Source organism: Neopsephotus bourkii, unplaced genomic scaffold (genome assembly GCF_033783945.1).
Source record: "Neopsephotus bourkii isolate Nb327-2 ecotype Australia unplaced genomic scaffold, CSIRO-AGI_Nbou_v1 NB_1020, whole genome shotgun sequence".
Lineage (NCBI taxonomy): Eukaryota > Metazoa > Chordata > Aves > Psittaciformes > Psittacidae > Neopsephotus > Neopsephotus bourkii.
This window is the reverse complement of record NW_026901509.1, coordinates 175,001-191,897: the sequence shown is the minus strand read 5'-3', so window position 1 is coordinate 191,897 and position 16,897 is coordinate 175,001. Positions and strand designations below refer to the sequence as shown.

Below are 16,897 nucleotides of genomic sequence, written 5' to 3'. Positions count from 1 at the left end.
GAATTAAATAATTTAATTCAAAAAAGTAACTATCATCCAGTAGATTTCAGTCATTCCCAGACTGCACTGAATTTAAACCTGTGCAATAAAAACATCTATCTTTCCTAAATAAACAATACCTTTTCATTCTAATTTAAACAAATCCAATTGTTGTTTATGCTTCGATATTTTAAAAAATACTCATGTGCTACCAATGCCTGTAGCACATTTGTACCTTATCATTATTTTCATTCCCACTTGGTTTTTATTTTTTAAAAGACAAACCATTCTTAGGTAAATACTACAGTATTACACAGCAATGCAAATCTACTCAGATAGGGCAAAGCATTATTTACATATGAGGGACAGTTTATCATTCAAAGTAGGACACTCTATGTCACTCTGGATTCTGAACAACTCCCAGTTTTGCAGCAATTTCTGTGACTTTTTGGTTAGACAGTTACAAAATTGTGTCAAGATTAGTCAGTACTGCTTTAATTACAAAAAGAATTATTTGCAGTAAAATACATATGTGTTTATTAAACTGTATGTGCACGATGAAGTATTACTAAAGCCACCAGGATACAATGATCTGCTCAAATTACTTTCCTGAAACAGGGCCTGAAAAACTGTATCTAAGCAGTGTCTGATAACTGATGTGATAAAAAATGTCTTCATATACCTGAAATGTGTCTGTTTACCAGAAATTCTCACTCTCTGCTAAGGACTTAAAAAATTCTGTATAAAATTTTCAGTGTTCTGTACAGAATTTAAGGGAGAATTATATATATATATTCTCTATTTAAATTTTAATGTGTTAGAGTCTTTCCATTAACAAAGATATTACTGCAATATTTTTGTAGAATTGTCAAAAATAACTGATTTTATAAACACTTAACAGTGCTTTTCATGCACATACCTTTTTTTTCCCTATTAAGAAGGGGATTTTAGGATCAGCTTCAGATAATGTTTGAATCACCAAATGCTAGAGAGACTGTTATTTCTGTATTTTTAGCAAATAAAATTATTCATAAAAACTATTTGAAACATAAGGAGAAATTGATCTATTATTGAAAATTAAAAACATACACTGTCAACAAATTAATCAACTGGGGAATTAGATGAACATAAATAAGCAGCCCTAACAGCCCAGTACCCAGGCTCACAATGGGATCCTTAATAAAATAAGCCAAGGTGTCAGCTCAATACATTTTACTCTTGGTTTCAGCTGCAATTTTTCTCATATGGGGGATGCCATGTATTCTGCTTAAACACAGAACAAAGTCTTGATCACCACACAGCAGCTTCTCCCTTCAAATCAAATTCTCTTTTAAACACCTATATAATACTTTGTTCAGATTTCTTGTGTAAGGGAAATGTTTTTAATGAGCTATGTAACTTACCTGCTATCATCCTCTTCCCACTGCTTTAATTGCTCTTTTAATGGTTTGTAGTTGGTCTGTAACATCTGCAGCCTCTCTCTGCGTTTTTCATGGGCTGCTCTTAGCTCATCAGTTTCTTGAGTCTGTATAGCAACAAAAAATCCCACAAAATTACAGTTGGGCAAAATGTAAGACTGTCACACAGAAACAAAAGTTCTGCTTAAGTAACTAGTAAACAGCAATCTAAATAAAAAGATCAGGAATAATAATACTGGAGGTAAATTTTTTCTTATTGCTAGAGTGGCAGATTTTTGCTTATTTGGCAAAATTTGCTTTCATTTTTTTATGATGTTGAGAAATATTAAAAAAATTTAATAACAAAATACCAGTTTTCAACTTATGAATGCATTGCCCCAACACACTGAAAAAGGATATTTTTTTTCTTCATGGAAAACTAATCTACATATTTTAAGGAAAACACTGCCCACCCCTGAAGTCAACATTAAAACCCCTAGATTAAATAGCTTCAGGATTTTCCCATACATTGATTTATTTCTGTAAATATATATAAACCTGCAGCATACAGACTTTGTCCTCTGTTTTTACAGAACAAAAGATTTACATCACAGGATAAAATAAGTTTAAAACAAGATTTTCCTAAGTGACCATACTGTGTTCTGAAAAACATTAAGAACAGGACATTCCACAGCAAGTTTAATGCTGGCATACAGTAGTAAAGAATTCACCAGACATCATCCTGCAGTAAAATTTGTCCTCAGTGCTTCACTTCTGGTTCAGTGGGAGCTCTGCTTGTAAAGAACTACAGAACAAACTATTAAATACTTTCCCGTAGTGGTGGTGTTACTTTTTTTTTTCCTGATACAAACTCTAACCCAGATATATTTATAAAATTGGAATTGCTTAAAAAGTACTTATGTCTGGTTTAAAGTGACTCATATAAATACTACATTGATATTAATAACAATCACACAAATAGCAAGACAGATTTATGACAAAGGACAGAGTGACCATTACCAAGCTTCGTTTGACACTATAACAGGAATTTTTTACAAGAATCCAAGTATAGATGCTGTTTTCAAGAGAAGTTAATGAAATCATTGCTCTGAGATTGTTTGATCTTGCTAGTGAAAACTGATCAAGTTTGGCAAAGTACTGGAAAATAGTGTCTTCAGTATAAAACCTTAGTACTTTATCAGTGTCAACACCCTTTCAGAAATATAACCAAATGCAGAAATCGGCCTTTCCTGTTTATGAATGCACATATTATTGCTTACATGTTTCATTATCCATTCTGTTACAGTTATTATTTTCCCTTATCAGTTGCTACTTTTGCAGAAATAGAAATCAGGAAATTAACTGCCCTAATGACTCTATTGAATTAAGAATTTGAGAACTTTAACTTTGCACTGTAATTTTCAGAATTTGTTAGTTCCATTTCTCTCTAGTTGAATTATATTATAGTTCTCTAATAATTAACCTCTCTTGTATACATTTGCTTGTATAGTGACAGAAATGAGTCAAAACAACCATCTTCAGCAATGCTGGATTCTCCAGGCTATTCTCCAGCTCTCCACTGTCATTCTTAGTACCTCCCATGCAGAGTGAAAGACAAAAAGACAAAAGTCTAATGTGCAGAACGAAGAACCCTAATGCCTGTGAAACGAAGTCATTTTGTTTTTTTCAGGTAGTTCAGATAAGCCAGAAGATTCTAATCACTAGTTCAAAATTTTGTTGAAATTGACCAGAGGGGGCAATCAAGCATGCTCTGTTCCTTTCTAGTATGTCCTGGAGTGCAGAAATGAAGCTGATTCTTTACCAAAGTATGGACACACTGAACTGATATGACTATACTAGCAAAAAAGACAGTAAGAGCCAACTTTCCTTGGCCAAAAATGAGTCAGCTGAGGGGAACACAGCACCTTGCTCTTTTCTGTTCTTTTATAATACTGACTGGGGCATCAAATATTTCTGTTCCTGGAAACCCCATAAATAATAATGTTGGTTTGGTTTTGGTGGTTTTTTCTTGTTTTTTTTTTTTTTTTATTACCTGTTTTTCAAAGGACTGATGGATAAAGTCACTGTTTAATCTTCAGGATATGCATGATCAGTATGCTTATTGATAGAGCAAGCAATTTTCTGAGCAAGTTTCTTTCAAGTAATCATGTAGCAAACACTTTGAGGAGGCAATAATGCAAGTACCACTTTTGAAAGTGTTGATCACATATATTATTCTTTGTTGGAAGCTCTGCCTGAGAGGAGGCTAACATACAAAAAAAATCAAAGTGATGGGAAGGGAAGGCAAGGGAAAAGAAGGCAATGGAAGGTAAGGGAAGGCAATGGAAGGGAAGGGATGGGAAGGGAAGGCAATGCAAGGGAAGGCAATGGAAGGTAAGGGAAGGCAAGGTAAGGGAAGGCAATGGAAGGGAAGGCAATGGAAGGGAAGGCAATGGAAGGGAAGGGATGGGAAGGGAAGGGATGGGAAGGGAAGGCAATGCAAGGGAAGGCAAGGCAAGGCAAGGGAAGGCAAGGCAAGGGAAGGCAAGGCAAGGGAAGGCAAGGCAAGGGAAGGCAAGGCAAGGGAAGGCAAGGCAAGGGAAGGCAAGGGAAGGCAAGGGAAGGCAAGGCAAGGCAAGGGAAGGCAAGGGAAGGCAAGGCAAGGGAAGGCAAGGGAAGGCAAGGGAAGGCAAGGGAAGGCAAGGGAAGGCAAGGGAAGGCAAGGGAAGGCAAGGGAAGGCAAGGGAAGGCAAGGGAAGGCAAGGGAAGGCAAGGGAAGGCAAGGGAAGGCAAGGGAAGGCAAGGGAAGGCAAGGGAAGGCAAGGGAAAGGAAAGGGAAGGCAAGGGAAAGGAAGGGAAAGGAAGGGAAAGGAAGGGAAAGGAAGGGAAAGGAAGGGAAAGGAAGGGAAAGGAAGGGAAAGGAAGGGAAAGGAAGGGAAAGGAAGGGAAAGGAAGGGAAAGGAAGGGAAAGGAAGGGAAAGGAAGGGAAAGGAAGGGAAAGGAAGGGAAAGGAAGGGAAAGGAAGGGAAAGGAAAGGAAAGGAAGGGAAAAGGAAGGGAAAGGAAGGGAAAGGAAGGGAAAGAGAGAGAGGAAAGGAAGGGAAAGGAAGGGAAAGGAAGGGAAAGGAAGGGAAAGGAAGGGAAAGGAAGGGAAAGGAAGGGAAAGGAAGGAAGGGAAAGGAAGGGAAAGGAAGGGAAAGGAAGGGAAAGGAAGGGAAAGGAAGGGAAAGGAAGGGAAAGGAAGAAAGGAAAGGAAAGGAAAGGAAAGGGAAAGGAAGGAAAAGGAAGGGAAAAGAAGGAAGGGAAAGGAAGGGAAAGGAAGGGAAAGGAAGGGAAAGGAAGGGAAAGGAAGGGGAAGGAAGGGAAAGGAAGGGAAGAAGGGAAGGAAGGGAAAGGAAGGGAAGAAGGGAAGGCAAGGGAAGGGAAGAAGTTAAGGCAAGGGAAGGGAAGAAGTTAAGGCAAGGGAAGGGAAGAAGTTAAGGCAAGGGAAGGGAAGAAGTTAAGGCAAGGGAAGGGAAGAAGTTAAGGCAAGGGAAGGGAAGAAGTTAAGGCAAGGGAAGGGAAGAAGGGAAGGAAGGGAAATGTTAGAAAGCAAGGCTAGAAAGAAATGCAAGAAAGAAAGTCAATGAAGAATGGCAAGAAAGAAAGGCAGAAATAAAGTCAGAAATAAATAAATAAAGAAAGAAAGAAAGCAGAAAGTCAGAAAGAAAGAGAGAAAGGCAGAAAGGCAGGAAGGCAGAAAGAAAGAAAGGCAGAAAGAAAGAAAGAAAGTCAGAAAGAAAGGCAGACAGAAAGAAAGTCAGAAAAAAAGGCAGACAATGAAAGGCAGAAAGAAAGAAAGGCAGAAGGTAAGACAGAAAGAAATGAAGAAAATACAATGCCAACAGAATTATTCTGATGTTAATATTAATGACAGATGAGTTCACTGCCATGTTAACAACAGCCTTATTGAATTCTGAATGTAGTGCCACAACAGTATTTAGTATGTTACACGGGCTTCTACAGCTTCTTTTCAATTTAGGCATTCTGCAAAAGCAACCAAGTAGGTTTCCTAAAGAAAATGCAAGGAGTTCATATCTTCAGTTTCAAAGGGCAACAGAACACAGCCCTGGAAGACCTCATAGATTAACAGCTGTAACAGAGATCCCATACTTGCCACATAAGAAAGCTGCACAGATTCCTAAATTATCCTTCAAGATGAAAAAAAAAGAAATTACAATGGCAGTATGGTAAGCAGTAAAAATTATGAGGTCATGCATAGAGAATAACACAGTTATTTTTTTTATCTGCTCAGAAAATTGTAGTGCTTCTCTTCGCTCCTCTTTCCAGAAGAAAACACAAAGAAATGTAGAATTCTGCAACATTTAAGACAATAACCATACATACTCATGTGTGACTTTTGTTGCCAAGGGCAGAACAGCTGTAGTCCAAAGCACCAGAATAACCTGTAGCATCAACGTCTGGCAGGCCAAGTAAGAGTAACAAACAGGAGGCCTGCCGAAGACCAGTTCTGTGGTACAGTTGGCAGGACATGCCTTGCATTTCTCAGCAGAAAGAAAAAACAAAACGGAAGTAACCTTCTGACTCCAAGGAACAAGGAGCGAGATGGACTGTAAGGCTGAATTTGAAATCTAAATCATCTTTCCTGTTCATATACTCTACGTGTATTAGACCCTCTCAAGCATACAGGGTGAGGAACTTTTGCATTTTTGCTGAAATATAATTACCACTCACATTTTATCCTAAAATTGACCTATCATGTATGAGTGTCTTTTTGCATGAGGGAAGAACTCAGCACTATAGTTTGTAGAGTCCCCAAATTTTTTCACTTACCCAACATTTATCACATCATGTTCAGTATAGCCTGTTCTGCTATACACTGCATATACTGAAAATATCTTTTAGATTCCATAACTCTGAACAAACTTGGGAATGGCAGGCCAGGGCAGCGGAGGGGAAGAGAAGGGAAGGAAAGGGGAAAGAGATGAGAAAGAAGGGGATGGAAGGCAGAGGAAGAGACAAAGAGGAAGGGAGAGGAGGGGATAAGGAAGGAAGATTACAGAGAGATGTGGAGGGGAAGGGAGGACTTGTAAATATTTAAGAAATTATGACTCAAGGTTTGGGTTTTGCATTCTAAGGTGCAGTCTGAATAGATGACTCAAAAGGTGCTATTTTTCAAGTAGAAAACCAAACCAACAAAAATCTATAAAATGGGGACAAAATGGGAAATTGTAATAGATGCTCAATTAAGCTTTCCTACCAATGGTTAGGGTGGGGGGGGTTGTTTGCTGGCTTGTATTTTTATTTACATCATTTGTTAGAGTAACAACTTCTGAGCCATGATTTCAAAGAGTACACGCGGTAAATCTGTGCCAAATAACTGGCTTCAGATTTTAAAATACTGGCTGGCTTCACTGTACAAAAGAAAAAAAATATTTGCAATTTCTGCTTCACTTTATTTCTATATGAATGCATGAATTTCTCAAAATATATATTATCAGACACAAACTTAAAAATGTATTCAACAAGTGCATATTATTAATGACAGCTCAAATGAAGACTTGACAGGACTGCAGGAGTACCAACACAAAATTCCTAGCAGTAAAGGAAAAAGACAAACTAAAGAAGAGTGCTCTCTGATGCTAACACACCTATCGTCCACAATGATAGATGCATTTTGCATTTTTAAAATGCCCGTTTATTTTGGTATATTTTTATCTATGCAAGTTTATAGCTAGAAGGGTTTTTCTATTTTTATTTTTTTAATGTTCACCTTTAGCTGTAGTGTCTTCTCTAAGTTTTCAATCTTCCTTTCAGCTATTTTAAGCTTCTTTCGTTCCTCTGACTCTCTAAAAGAGCTCTTTGGGGACAGAGACCTTGAACGTTTCACAGGTGGTTCCTGGAGAATAAAACAAGGACATGGTTGAACTAGTTGGAACACCGGATTATGAAAGACATGCAGAATTAAAGAAGAAGTAATTTTGAATACTAATAATGAATTATAAAAAAAAATAAAAATCTGCATGGAATACCAGAGAAATAACAAGCAGAATTACCACAGCGCTACCACTAAAGGTTTCTCTGTGACTCGTTAATGAGAATATTCATTTACATTTACATTGTTTCTTTCAGAATAATGATGTCCCATTAGGGAAGACTAAAGGGTTATAGACTCAGAAATGCAAGAAACCTCATTACAAAGGAGGGGATAGAGGCTGGTCTAATTGCTCTATAAGGGTCCAAGGTTACACTTGATAGGACAACCAGAAACAAGAGGGAAAGGATTTTTTTCCCTTTGAAATAGTTTAACACACTGTGAAGTTGAAGGAACAATATGCTTGAGGAATATAAATACAACAGACAGTAGATCTTACACCATAATGACCATATGGTCATTAACTATAATGTGACTAACTAGAGACAAGAATATGTGTTTATATTATGTACAGCTTCGTATAGCAATCTGGAGAAAGAATATGTAAAAGTAACAGAATGAACAGAAAGCTGCCCAGTTTCTGTCATATGTCCTTATGGCAAAGAAGGACCTCAGCAAATTAGACTTACTGATTTTCTGAATAACTTTGGTTAAGGACAGAGAAATACTAACACATACTTAATATTGATAGAGTAAAATGCTATTATGTAAATACATAAAATAAAAAAAACCCAACCCAACTTAACTGTGATTATTGTTGTTGCATGCTGCCATTTTCACTGTAAAAGAACTGATTTACATCAAAAGGAACTGAGGATAAAGTCTTCTTAAATACTATATATTTCAACACTTCCATGATTCCACTCAATTAATCTAAAAAAATCTTAATTAGCAACTGCAATTTTTTTCTTTGACCATTAAAATTCAGTATTAAATGTTTACAAAATGTATTAAACTGTATATCACATTTTCACTTCAAATGGTATCAATTTCACAAAGGAGAAACTAAAAAAAAAAAACAAAACAGAATAGAATATCATTGTATATTTAAGAATTTAAATATTGCCAAGGTGCTTTTGCTTCTGGAATGTGCTTGTATGAGACTTAAAAAACAAAAATTAAAAAACAAAACCCAAACAAAAAAAGCCTAAACCAAACCAAAAAAAGACAACACCTTTTCCTCATCCCTCTGTCCTCCCCCCCACAAAAAAAAAAAAACAACAAAAAACAACAAACAAAACAAACATCTGGAAAGAATTTTAGGCCATTTGAAATCTGAATGCCAAATGGTATATTTTGCATATTCTTGTCAGTCCCTTTATATAACAGAAGAAACTAGAGGAAAGTTTTAAATAACACAACAGTATACCCAATGTTATGGTTTTATACTGTTAGTATAACATTATACTAAGAATAGATCTCTACAAAATATTAAGATTATCAATTTACATTTTTTAATAATTCTCACAGATATACCCAAAGGTTTACAACAGTTCATAGACACTAATAATAATCAAAACAAATTGACTTCTTTCAGGTGTCTGAAACAGAACATCACAAGACCAACATATCGAAATAATCAGTGCATACCCATACTCATTTTTCTGAAAAAAAAAACCCAGAATGCATTATTTTTCAGTGTTTCCTAGTTAAACTTTATGTTTGTATACAGAAGACTTACAAAACACAGTATTTCTCTGAAACCGGGCATAAAAAGTCAAAGCACCCCATTTGTTGTCAAAGAGGACAACAAAGGAAAAGAAGTGGACCAACAGGCACCAGACTGTTAAGAATGTAGAGACTCTACAGCAGAACTGAGAGAAAAAAATTGCAGAAAATGTAAAATTCATAGTCTTGCTGCTTTAATCAAAGGTGATCAGATACAGTGAGTACACAACAGTTTTTCTCTATGTGTGTGTGTGTTTGTATACACAGACCTCATATATAGCTACCTGGAATTGCACTGTGAACCTTTTTCACAAAACCAAGAAAAAAAAAAAAAAAAAGAGAAACATCTAACTATGCATGGACATGGAAATAATTCCCTGTGAGAACAGGTGGGATTAGTTATGTGCATTAATAAACATTCTATTGTTTGAATATGTTTTTCCTGTTTAGTGGTAAGACTAGAGGCCTGTGGAAAGAAGGAGCTGGGTCTGGGCTTTACAGCTCCACATAGGCAGTTCAAAGCCAATCTTTGCTAAGGAAGCAAACAGTTTAATTTTCCTACTAAAACAGAAGAGGCTGCGTAGTAAAATACATTGTAATTTGATTGCCTGGAGCTGCTACAAAACTCAGTTTGGAGGATAGTATCTGCAATACTCTTCTCACAACTGCAAAGTTTGCTGCTGTGAGATTTAAGCATTTAATTTTTAATTCAGTCCTAAAATTCCTAAGTAAATTTATCCATACCTGTATTAAATATATACACAAATTTTAATATTTTGAGTCCACTTTTATGAGCAAAGAATGTTAATCCAAGTCAGTAATAGGTAACAACAGAAGATTTTTCATCAAATAATCCTAAAGAATATTTACAAAACACTGAATCAAATTGCAGAAAACTAGAAATAAACAGCCTTTGTAATATTAAAAGATATGAAACTTTGAGATAGAAGATCTAATGTAACAAGTAGCTGGTAAGTGGATGGGACATACATTAACTGTTAACAGTTACAAACAGCAGAAAAAGAAAATATGTTTCTGTCTAAACAACCTTCTTTTATCCATTTGCATCCATGAAAGATACCATGGGACATAGCTGGAAATAGTCATGTTCTTGAATTTGAACAGCTTTATGTTCCATGGAGTCCCAAAAGAAGTAAAAAAAACCCCAAACAAACCAACCCAAACAAACAAACAAAACCACAAAAGGGCACAGAAAGGAAGATGGATCTCTTACTGAAAAGTCTTGGAGAACTCTTCTGCACAGACAGATCAGGTCAGTGTCTGCCAGGATATAGCACTGAAGACAGTGGACAGGAATCTCAATGATTTTTATTAGCTGAAGAAACAAAAACTTGGCTGAAGCTGGACCAGAGCTTGACAAGATTCAGATGGGGTTTTTTAAAGAAGAAAAATGGGAAATTTCTGATCAGCTGTGTTTCAACAGCAGCTTTATCAGTATTGTAAGTTAACTCATGCCTTTTAATATCTTGCCATTAAAGACTCAGAAAAATGCTGTAGAATATATATCAACAAAAAGCAATTATAACCCCATGCACTAAGAAAGTTTACCTATAAAAACCCAAGGGCTGAGTTACTGAATCAGTCAGCAGAGATACGGATGGCAGTTTAATTAGGTAACAGAAATCATACATAGATCACAAAGTTACAAAGTTTAAGCTCCAAAAAGAGCTATAGGAAGACTGTACACATTTAACAAAGCTTTTAACCACCGCATTACCTGACTCACAAACTAAGTTGTTTCTGTTACTCTGTATGACAGTAGGAATTTGTATTTCTGCAATTCACAAAAAAAACAACACTAGCCTATAAAATGTATATATATATAAAATTGCATTCTGCAGAACCAAACATAGGTGGAAGCATACAGTCATGCGGCCACACATCCCAATTTATCAGACTAGTGGCAAGCTCCTGTTTTGCCCCAGACTCTTCTTTTTAACACTTTTCAAATTATTTATTCTTTAAAACATTTGTGTTTTTAGAGCAGAAAGTAACCAAAGCAGTGTCATTCTGATCAGAATTGATTCCATGCTTACTTGTTCTTTTTGTATCCTGGGAATGCGCGTAACACGACAGATTTTGTGAAGTCAAAAGGATTACCACTGTAAACCAAGAACTGTATATTCAACATTCTTCCAGTCAAATCATGTGCTAATAGCTTTCGCCATTAATACTTTTGCCATAAAAGACTGAATAACAAGGTAATAGGAAGATATTTCATTGCAAGGGAAAATCAGTAATTAGAGCCTACTATGTTTTCTATTTTGTATGTGTATTTTGTGATCCTAAAGTGGGAATCTTTCTACGATTTTCCTTACTGTCTTGCCTAAATAAAAAGGAATTGTAGCCTGCCAATTTAGTTCCCAGAGTTATAGAAGATACTGGGTGCGCACATGAAAAAGCGCACATACCAAATAGGCCCAAGTATTGAAAGAGCATGACTAGGATCTACATATCAAAAGGGGACAAGATTCCCCACAACAGCATTTAACAGTTTGTATTTGGTTTTAGTCAAGTGGGTGCAACTGCTTTATTCCTGACACAGTGATAAATTCATGACAAACGCAGCACTCCCATTTGCGTTATTCTGAGGAAACAAGAAATGACACTGTGGTGGGTTAACTTTAGCAAAGGGCCAAACACCAACTCAGCTGCTCACTAACTCTCCTTTCTCACTAGAATAGGGAGATATACAATGAAAAAGAGCTCATGGATTGAGAGAAAGAAATTGAGGTTGCTCACCATTCACTGCCATAGTCAGGCTCAGCTTGGGGAAAATTAAATTTTTGTCATTAAGATATATCTGGATAGTAAGAAGTAAAGAAAATATTTAACCAACAGGGTTTACCCTACTCTGGTCCGCAGGTTCAGCTTTGACCCTGACTCCTCAAACTTCCTGCTGACCAGTGCAGGTGGATGGATAGCAGGAGCTTATAGTCAACCCTAACAGCTCCTCTTGGCCACTCTTTCCTCTTCACTCCTCCCTGCTCCAGCATGGGGCCTCTCCACAGGCTGAAGTCCTTCAGGATAAACCTGCTCCAGAGCAAGTCCTCCATGGGCCACAGTTAACATCAGAAGAAGTTGTTCCAGCATAGACCCCTCTCCCATGCTGTGGTTTCTGTAACAGAATACCCATCTGCTCTGGTGTGGGCTCTTCCACAAGCTATAGTGTGGAGGTCTGCTCCATGTTGGTTCTGTCTATGGGCTGTAACAAAATACATGCTCCAGCACTTGTAGCACCTTCTCTCTTCCCCTCCTTCTCTGACCTTGGTGTTTAGAGGGCTGTTTCTCACCTTATATTCTTCAATCTACACTGCATGTACAGCATTTTGTCCTTCCTTAAACACACTTTCAAAGCACGATTCAAAACAAATGTTCTAAAATATGTTTTTTCCACAAACTAGCATAGTGCAGGATATTGAGAAAGAACAAGCCTTGAAAGGAAAAGTTATGAAATACCAAATATGGGAAAACAAAGAGATTTCTAAAGGAGAACATGATAGAATAGTTAGGGTTGGAAAGAACCTTAAGATCATCCAGTTCCTATCCCCCTACCATGGGCAGGGACATCTCACACTAAACAATCTCACCCAAGGCTCTGTCCAAACTAGCTTTGAACACCACCAGGGATGGAGCATTCACAGCTTCCTTGGGCAACCCATTCCAGTGCCTCACCATCCTTACAGGAAAGAATTTCTTCCTTATATCCAATCTAAACTTCCCCTGTTAAAGTTTTAACTCGTTACCCCTTGTCCTATCACTACAGTCCCTAATGAAGAGTCCATCCCCAGCATCCCTATAGACCCCCTTCAGATACTGAAAGGCTGCTATGAGGTCTCCACACAGCCACCTCTTCTCCAGGATGAACAGCCCCAACTTTCTCAGCCTGTCTTCATACGGGCGTGCTCCAGTCCCCTGATCATCCTTGTGGCCCTCCTCTGGACTTGCTCCAACAGATCCATGTCCTTTTTATGTTGAGGACACCAGAACTGCACACAATACTCCAGGTGAGGTCTCACGAAAGCAGAGTAGAGGGGCAGGATCACCTCCTTTGACCTGCTGGTCACGCTCCTTTTGATGCAGCCCAGGATACGGTTGCCTTTCTGGGCTGCAAGCACACACTGCTGGCTCATGTTCATTTTCTCATTAACCAACACCCCCAAGTCCTTCTCTGCAGGGCTGCTCTGAATCTCTTCTTTGCCCAACCTGTAGCTGTGCCTGGGATTGCTCAGACCCAGGTGCTGGACCTTGCACATGGCATGGTTAAACTTCATAAGGTTGGTATCAGCCCACCTCACAAGCATGTGAGGGTAAGATGGTCTCAAACCAGATCCTCTCCTAATGATGGTCCACCCTTGCATACTCTACCACCATAGAAGCATGTTCGTAGTTGCAAACTTGATTCAGAAATCTCTTCCAAGTTTTCAATATTCTATACAAGCACAATTAAAAAAAATAGATAAGGAAGAGGCTGAACATACTAAAACCATCATGGCTTTGGCTAATTTAATCAATCAATTAAAGCCACCGAAGTGTTTATGGATCTATTTCAGTAGCTACAGCTTACTGTTGCTGTTATGCGGTGCCTAAATTTAACAGCACGTCCAGTTCTGGGTAATAAACACTTGAAAGTACAAACTTCAAACAGACATTGTCGTCATTCTTCATGAAAAAAATACTACGCCATCTTAAAATCATAAGAATTTGAAAAAAAGCCCACCTTTTTAATTTATAAAGTCACAATTTATATTATTCTCTTTTCCATTCCAAAGAAAGATGTTCATTCTGATAAACACCACAAAATATCTGATAAACATTCACTTTAACAAACCTAAGAATTTATCATTCAAATATTTCATTTAATTAAGAATCCCTTATTCAGTATTTAATAAGGTAAAACCTTCTACTCCCAACAGCTATTTTAACAAGTCTTTGGCAGATAACACAAGAACCATTCAAACAAGCTTCCAGAATTATAAGCAGCATCAACAGATATTAAAATTATTATCTGGACCCTTGAGCAAAAATGTTTGGCGTTACCAGACTGACTTAGACACAAATACATAAGACAGTAACACTATCCCACCTCATGCTTTTTTTCAGTCCTTATACTGTTGCTTTCCAGATTTTCTGTAGCATACAAATTATACTTTGCTAGGTTAAGATTTGCTTTTTAAATTTTTCCTGTAAAAGCTCTATTTCAGCTTTTTGCATTGTAATAAGACACTCTAATTCACTTAAGTAAGGCTGTTGAAATATGTAGAAAATTATAGTACATTACAAACAAAAAAATCGGAAGCATAGCGAACTATGACACCAAACTGAGTGGTGCAGTTGACATGCCCAAGAGACAGATGCCATCCAGAGGGACCTGGACAGGCTTGAAAGTTGGGCCCATGCAAACCTTATGAGGTTTTACAAGGCCAAGTGTAAGGTCATGAACCTGGGTTAGGGCAACTCCCAGAATCCATACAGGCTAGGGAATGAATGAATTGAAAGTAACCCTGAGGAGAAAGACTTGGCAATATTGGTGGATGAAAGACTGGACATGCGCTGGCAGTGTGCGCTTGCAGCCCGGAAAGACAATCACATCTTGTGCTGCATGCAAGGGTGTGTAGCCGGCAGGTCAAGGGAGGTGATTTTGCTCCTCTGTTCTGCTTGGTGAGACCCCACCTGTGGAGTACTGTGTCCAGCTCTGGAGTCCACAGTACAGGAAAGATCTGGACCTGATGAAGAAGGTCTAGAGGCAGAGCTACAAAACCAGTCAAAGGGACAGAACACCTCTCCTATGAGAAAAGGCTGAGAAAGCTGGGTTTTTCATCCTGGAGAGGACTCCACAGAGACCTTACTGCTGCCTTTGAATACTTCAAGAGGGCTTATAAGAAAGATGGGAGAGACTTTTTAGCAGGGCCTGTTGTGACCGGATGAGTGGTAATGGTTTTAAACTAAAAGAGGGGAGATTCAGGCTGTTTGTAAGGAAGAAATTGTTTACAACGAGGGTGGTACAATACTGGCACATGTTCCCCAGAGAAGTGGTGGATGCACCATCTCTGGAGACATTCCAACCCAGGCTGGATGTGGTTCTAAGCAACTTGATCTAGTTGGAGATTTCCCTGCTCATTGCAGGAGGCTGGACTAGATGACCTTTGAAAGTCCCGTCCAACCCAAACTATTCTATGATTGATTATATGATTTGACTAAAATCATATAGACAAACAGAACATTACCAATATTACAGGATCATGTAAATAATTCTGGTTTTGTTAATGACTCATAATCAAAACCAGGCCCCAAAGTGTTAAATAACATTTTCACACTACCACCAGCGCCACATTTTCCAAATCCAAATTTACAGTCTTAACAGTGGTTGTTCCATAAAGATGTTTCTTCTGCAGCAACTTATTCTACTGTGGTATTTGGCACCTCAAATGCTGTCAAAATTTCTTGACAAAGTTTTTTTACTTCCTAGACTGTTCCTGGGAAATTTTGTGTTGATATCACTAACCCAACAAATGTGTGGAATAAAGCCCACTTAACTGCATATTCTCTCAGTAAAATTCTTAACTAAAAACTACCTCAGAAAAGTACCTCTTTATGTAAACCTACAACTGGTCTCCAATATATCTATAAACTCAGACATCACACATGTTGTGGTCAAACTGAAGACTTACAGAAAAAATGACTGGTGATTCTAGATCACAGTGTTACTCATGGCAGGTATGTCACTTCATGATGCCATTGAATTCCAGGGCCCTTCCCAGCTATCAATCCATTCACAGCAATCTCTTAGTACAATAAAACGCTGCCACACACTGCTCACCATGGCTGTGTTACAAAACTTGTCCAGACCAAATATGATTTCATTGGTACCAGCTATCTTTAAGTCATATCCCCAATGATCCAATAGAGACCTCATGGGGGTACACATGACCAAGAGTGGTCAAATTACCACGGCATGATAAATTACTCCTTTTAGATGATTTTTCATTAACTGTCTGTGATCATACCCCACTGCATTACAACCACAAGGCAAAAATCTGTTAGCTTAGCATAAGTAACAGCAGTATGCCTGTTCTGGCAGTCTATGGCAATCACAAAGTGAAATGCTTGACTGCAAACCTCCTCCACAGTGCTTTAAGGCTGTGGACCGACAACCAACCTTGCAACAGCTGTGCCAAAGATAATACAATTCCCAGACGGTCAATGCATCCAGGCAGCTGGAAGTTAGCACCAAACACTATTGCTGAAAGAAAGGATGGCATAAATTCCCTCCCAAATTGACACATAATAAAAGGGCAGGTTAGTTCAAAAAGTCAGTGCAAGTGGCTGGATTTGACGCAGATGACCTCTCATTGCACCGATTAGGACAAACTCATGAAAACCCTATTGCCAACAGTGCAACAGTAATGACAAGTTAAGAAACAGTAAATACTTCAGTCAACAAAGCTTGATTCAGAAGGCAACCTTAGTGAGACTGACTAGAAGTTTATTTTACACTTATTTTCCCTAATCAGCAAAGTTCTGACAACCTGACATGCTTGCAATTGTTTTGAACATATTCTTAAGATAAATACTCATTTCAGTAGAGAACTAATAATTTAGTACAATTATCACTTGTTCCTACTATTTCAATTACTGGTATGACCCAAGTAAAACAAATCCGATACACTGACAAAAATCAGAAATGGCAGTGTAAAAAAGGTTAAACAAACAAATAAAATCTCCAAATTCATGCCAATCAAGAAATGAGACTGCTCAAAGTTGATTAAAATCAAGCAAGCAAACACCCTAGTAAGCTTAGTATTTGACAGAAACACATTAATGGGCATAGCCATTTTCTTTCTATGCAAATATGAATCTTGTCATGAAGCATACTATAAAGTCATACTTTCAATAAA

General features: G+C 37.8%; 1 protein-coding gene across 1 annotated transcript in view; it reads right to left on the bottom strand.

Annotated features, from left to right (window-relative positions):
• Nucleotides 1-16,897, bottom strand: part of CNTLN (centlein) — a 190,513-nt gene that overhangs the window by 90,372 nt on the left and 83,244 nt on the right. The window contains exons 9-10 of the mRNA XM_061360342.1: nucleotides 7,149-7,274; nucleotides 1,383-1,504 (exon numbers count right to left, since the gene is read on the bottom strand). Of these exons, the coding sequence (XP_061216326.1) occupies nucleotides 1,383-1,504; nucleotides 7,149-7,274 (248 nt within the window). The remainder of the gene's footprint in view (nucleotides 1-1,382; nucleotides 1,505-7,148; nucleotides 7,275-16,897) is intronic.